Source organism: Aedes albopictus, chromosome 1 (assembly GCF_035046485.1).
Source record: "Aedes albopictus strain Foshan chromosome 1, AalbF5, whole genome shotgun sequence".
Lineage (NCBI taxonomy): Eukaryota > Metazoa > Arthropoda > Insecta > Diptera > Culicidae > Aedes > Aedes albopictus.
This window is the reverse complement of record NC_085136.1, coordinates 179,911,769-179,917,768: the sequence shown is the minus strand read 5'-3', so window position 1 is coordinate 179,917,768 and position 6,000 is coordinate 179,911,769. Positions and strand designations below refer to the sequence as shown.

The following is a 6,000-nucleotide window of genomic DNA, read 5'->3' as shown; positions in this document are numbered from 1 at the left end:
CGCTGAAGGTCATAAGGCCCAAAGCTGCACGAGTCCGCCCATCTGCATGATCTGTACCGGGAAATCATCGAACAACAGACATCCGATGCGTCAGCGCCATCTTTAGTTCTCCAGGTGAGACTAAGTATATGTCCTGCCGAAGCAGGCCATTTTGTATATCTTCATTGGTTATTATTTCTCCGCTGCACTGGATTGATTTGAGACGATTTCCCACTGTACCGTCCGTTGAGAATTGTGACGATTTGGACATTTGGATGCAATTTGGACTCGGCTACAATTGCACGCTGTAGTTTCATAGGTGAGGCGAACAGTATATGTCTAGCCGAAGTTTCAAATTTGCATACTACATTATTGGGTTTTCCACTCCTACGCATTTGCTGGCTTGAAACGGAATCTGAGGCAACGGATCGTAGGTTGCGTTGAGGTGAACCAAATCGGAGTTTGCTGCTTTTGGCTTCGGTAGCGCCGCTGTTTCTTCTCATAGGTGAGCTGAACAGTATATGTCTAGCCGAAGCAAACAAATTTGTATACTACATCTGCGTTTTCTCTCGAATTTGGATTTACCAACGATTCAACGATACTGCGAGTGGAGCATACTGCCTGATTTCAGAGTTTCGTCTGAGCTCCGGTTGCGTAAGGCAAGCAACCATGTCGAAACCCGTCACGAGGAGTGCGGATTCCCTGAAGTCGTTGACTACGAAACTGAAGGGACTCAAATTATCTTTAAGCAATATTTGCGTATTCGTTAAAAACTTCAAAGATGATACTACCGCTGCTCAAATCAATGTCCGCCTTGAGAAGTTGGATACGCTATGGGTACAGATTAGTGAAACTGTTTGGGAAATCGAAGCGCACGAAGATTTCGAGGAACAAGAGAGCCTTCAGACCAGCCAAGTGGACATGGAGAACCGCTACTACGATGCGAAATCGTTTCTAGTGGAGAAGGCTCAAGCGTTTCAGAGCGATGCCACTCAGAACCAAACGCTTCATCCTGGAGACGCCACTCTACATGGCATGATGGACCACGTTCGGCTGCCTCAAATCAAGCTTCAATGTTTTGATGGCAACATCGACGATTGGTTGAGTTTCAGGGATCTTTACACTTCCCTGATTCACGAAAAACCCGATCTACCAGCAGTGGAGAAATTTCACTATCTGAAAGGTTGCCTGGCGGGTGAGGCAAAGGCACTGATCGATCCGCTAAAGATCACAAGAGACAATTATCAGGTTGCTTGGCAGACGTTGCTAAAACGCTATAACAACAACAAGCTTCTTAAGAAGAAGCAGGTGCAAGCGATGATCAAATTGCCGTCGCTCATCAAGGAGTCAGCCACGGATCTCCACAAATTGGTTGATGGATTCGACCGTGTGATTCAAACTCTCGACCAGATTATCCAGCCAGCGGATTATAAGGATCTGTTGCTGGTGGAACTTCTAAGTTCTCGTCTCGATCCTACCACACGACGCGGGTGGGAAGAACATTCGTCTACGAAGCAGCAGGACACTGTGAAGGATCTGCTGGAATTTCTGCAGCGGAGAATACAAATTCTCGAAGCTCTACCAGCGAAGGTAGAAACGAAGGTCGATCAATCCCTACTACCAAAACGGAAACCATTCTCAGCGAAGGTCAGCAACAACGCCGTACAGTCGAACAACGCTAAGTGTCCGTCGTGTTCGGAGATTCATGGACTCCACATTTGTCCAGCCTTTCTGAAGATGTCGTTGTCCAGTCGAGAGTCCCTACTGCGGGCTCAATCACTCTGCCGCAACTGCCTCAAGCGTGGTCATCTTGCTCGAGAGTGTGCATCGAAGTTCTCCTGTCGGTATTGTAAGGCACGACACCACTCCTTGCTGTGCTTCAAGGCAGGTGACGCTAACGGTAGCCAAGGATCATCAGGGAAGGCGAATCTGGGAGATAGCGCTAAGCAGGACGGCACAGGTGCGAATTCGAAGGCAGCGAATGCCTCAGCGGTTGAATCTACTTCTTCCAACGCGGCACAGTGCGTCTCATCTCAGGTTCTCCTAGCTACAGCAATCGTAGTGATCGAAGACGACCAAGGTTCTCGCTATCCAGCACGAGCGCTACTGGATTCAGGGTCGGGATGCAACTTCATCACCGAGAATCTTTACCAGACGATGAAGGTAGCGGTTAAAAGGACGGATATTTCGATTATGGGCATCGGACAATCAAGCACTAAGGCATCTCGCAAGATCAAGGTAGTCGTCAAGTCTCGAAACTCGTCGTACGCTCGATCGATGGAATTTCTCGTTCTACCGAAGGTCACAGCTTGCCTACCAACCTCTACAGTTCAGGCAAATGGATGGGATATACCGGTAGACATCGAATTAGCGGATCCAGAGTTTTTCCGGTCAAGAAAGGTCGACTTGGTGTTAGGGATCCAAGCTTTCTTCAGCTTCTTCCCAACCGGAAGAGAAATCCAACTTAGAAAAGGTTTACCTGTGCTGACCGAGTCCGTATTTGGGTGGATAGTGACAGGCGAAATCACTACAGCAAGTCAGGGTACCAAGTACACTTGCAATATGGCAGTCTCGGACGATCTGGAGGAACTAATGGCACGGTTTTGGTCTGAACCAAAACTGAATATCTGGAGCTCGGTCACATGCGAATGGTGGATGATTGCAAGGAGAATAGAGTCAAGCGTTGTTTTCTACCCCACCACCCGGTGATCAAGGAGTCTAGCACAACGACCAAGGTGAGAGTGGTCTTCGACGCTTCGTGTAAAACGTCTACGGGTGTATCACTCAATGATGCACTGTATGCTGGACCAGTCGTTCAGCAAGATCTCAGGTCGATCGTTCTCCGTAGTCGGATTCGTCAGGTGATGGTGGTAGCTGATGTGGAAAAAATGTTTCGGCAGATCTGGACGAATTTGGAAGACACTCCTCTACAATGCGTTTTGTGGACGTCACCTGATGGGAAGGTTTCCACATACGAACTTCTAACCGTGACGTACGGCACCAAATCTGCCCCATATCTCGCCACTCGGACCTTGAAACAGCTGGCGTCCAATGAGCGGGACAGGTTTCCTCTAGCAGTACCAACTATTGAAGAGGACGTGTATATGGACGACGTTATCTCTGGAGCAGACGACGTCGAATCTGCGATCGAATTGAGAAGGCAAGTCGACGCAATGATGATCAGCGGTGGATTCAAACTGCGAAAGTGGGCTTCCAACCGCCCGGAAGTACTACAAGGAATTCCAAGGGAAAATCTGGCGTTACCTGATTCGAACGGCATTGATTGGGACCAAGATGCAGAGGTGAAGGCATTGGGCTTAACATGGCTTCTCAACGTAGACCAATTCCGTTTCAAGTACGACATTCCTCCTATCAACGAGCATCAGATCCTCACGAAACGGCAGGTGCTGTGTTTCATAGCGAGACTTTTCGATCCACTAGGCCTACTTGGAGCAACCATAACTTCTGCCAAGATCTTCATGCAGCGGCTTTGGTGTCTAAAGAACGAACAAGGTCAGAATCTTCAATGGGACGACCCACTACCCGAAATGGTGGGTGAGGAATGGCGAACATTCCACCAGCAACTTCCTTCGCTGAACAAACTTCGGATTCCACGATGCGTCATCGGTTCAGATTCAGTATCCGTAGAATATCACTGTTTCTCGGATGCCTCAACAGTCGCTTACGGTGCGACAATCTACGTTCGGAGCCAAAGAGACGATGGCGCGGTTTCGGTTCACCTTTTGACCTCGAAATCAAAGGTGGCACCCCTCAAGGTGCAGTCTCTACCTCGGTTGGAGCTCTGCGGCGCACTTTTGGCAGCTCAACTTTGGGAAAAGGTAGCAGAATCGCTGAAAACAGATGGCCGAGTTCAATTTTGGACGGATTCGACATGCGTACTGCATTGGATAAGGTCACCACCGGGAACATGGACAACTTTCGTCGCGAATAGAGTTGCGAAAATTCAAGGTTTGACGGAAGCAGGTCAATGGAGACACGTTCCTGGAATTACAAACCCTGCTGATCTGATCTCGCGTGGAATCTCGCCGAACAACATCATTGGGAATGATTTGTGGTGGTATGGACCTACCTGGCTGCTGGATACTCCTGAAAATTTTCCCAAACCCGTGGAGAACACCCCAGAAGAAGAGTTGGAGAAACGACGCAATGTGATGGCTTGTGCTTCGTCGAAAGAAATTGGGTTCATTTCGGATCTTTTATCAAAGTTTTCATCGTTTACGAGGTTAATACGGATGACCGCATACTGGTTGCGCTTCCTGAACAACTTACGGTGCTCAGCGGATGTGAAACGGACAGGATTTCTATCTAGTTTTGAACTACAAGCTGCGGAGCAGGTGATCATTCGGAAGGTTCAGGAGGAGTCGTTCCCAGAGGAGATCAGCAAGTTGTCAGTTGACACACCGGTGGCACGAAATTCCCCTCTGCGGTGGTTCAATCCTCGAATGGACGAAAGAGGTATCTTACGGGTCGGTGGTAGATTAACTCATTCTGCAGAGCCGCCGCAAATGAAACATCCGATTGTCTTACCGGCGAGACACGCTTTAACTGAGTTGATTCTTCGCCATTTTCATCAAATGTACCTGCACGCCGGGCCCCAATTACTACTAGGTACAGTTCGGCAACGGTACTGGCCACTAGGAGGCAGAAACTTGGCAAAAAAGGTCGTTCATCAGTGTCAACGATGCTTCCGTGCAAAACCGTCCGTAATTCAGCAGCAGATGGGAGAACTGCCGGCTGCCAGAGTCACAGTTTCACGTCCGTTCTCAAAAACTGGCGTAGATTACTTTGGTCCTGTGTATCTGCGAGCTGGTCGAGGACGAAAACCGACCAAGGCGTATGTCGCAATCTTCGTGTGTATGGCCACGAAGGCCGTGCATATGGAATTGGTGTCAGACCTGTCTACGGAGCGGTTTCTACAGGCTTTGCGACGATTTTTTGCGCGCCGGGGCCGTTGCACCGATGTCTACTCAGATAACGGGACGAATTTTGTGGGAGCGAGGAACCAAATGCAGGAGCTATTCGAGTTGCTGAAAAACAAGGCACATCGTGAGATCATTTCGAGCCAATGCGCGAACGAGGATATATACTGGCACTTCAACCCTCCAAGTGCCCCACATTTTGGAGGTTTATGGGAAGCAGCGGTTCGCTCAGCGAAATTTCACTTGCTAAGAGTCCTCGGAGGAAACCCTGTGTCCCAGGAAGATTTCAGCACTTTGTTGACGCAGGTTGAAGGGTGCTTGAACTCAAGACCATTGACTGCCCTATCAGACGATCCTTTGGATTTAGAACCGCTAACACCGGCACATTTTTTGATTGGAGGATCGTTATTAGCACTTCCCGATCCTGATCTTGGTAATATCCAGCTCAATCGGTTGACGCAGTTCCAATTAATTCAGAGGCAGCTACAGGACTTCTGGAAACGTTGGTGTCGTGAGTATTTATCCCAGCTTCAGGCTCGATCCAAACATTGATAGCCAGCCGTAGACATTCAGGTAGGAAAATTGGTTGTTGTTGATGATTAACCTGGGCTTGTTAGGGGAATATCTGTAAATAAAAGAAAATCGGGTTAAGTACGGTTCCTTTGAATTCCACTAAGAATTTGCATCCGAGTCAAGTACAAGACACTGAAGACGACCTTACAGTTGAGGTCGAAATACGTATCTGTCAAAGGATGCAAATTCTTAGTGGAATTCAAAGGAACCGTACTTAACCCGATTTTCTTTTGGTTGTTGTTGTTGAACCGAACCAACCACCTACACAATGGAAGATGGGCCGGATTCAAGAGCTGCACCCTGGCGAAGATGGAGTCACTCGAGTCGTTACAGCGTCGTCGCGAGCTATTGCTAGGGGCGAACCCTTGCCGTTTATTTTAGATTAAGTAATAAATGTTCGTAGAATAGTGTAAATAAATGTAGTTTTTTTGTAATAAATGTGTTATTTGTGAAAAACGGTGTTGTGCTATATGTGAAAGGAGATCTACGGGCGGAATAAGGATCAACG

The 6,000-nt window shown here is 48.2% G+C and overlaps 2 protein-coding genes across 2 annotated transcripts in view; both read left to right on the top strand.

The window, feature by feature from the left end:
* Positions 1 to 648: 648 nt before the first annotated feature.
* LOC134290042 (uncharacterized) lies at positions 649 to 2,688 on the top strand. Its single transcript, XM_062856996.1, has one exon. It carries the CDS (start codon positions 649 to 651, stop codon positions 2,686 to 2,688), a length of 2,040 nt encoding a protein of 679 aa, XP_062712980.1.
* Positions 2,689 to 2,867: 179 nt separating this feature from the next.
* The window catches only part of LOC109417462 (uncharacterized), a 57,331-nt gene continuing 54,198 nt past the window's right edge, over positions 2,868 to 6,000 (top strand). The window contains exon 1 of the mRNA XM_062856992.1: positions 2,868 to 5,430. Within this exon, the coding sequence (XP_062712976.1) occupies positions 2,868 to 5,430 (2,563 nt within the window). The remainder of the gene's footprint in view (positions 5,431 to 6,000) is intronic.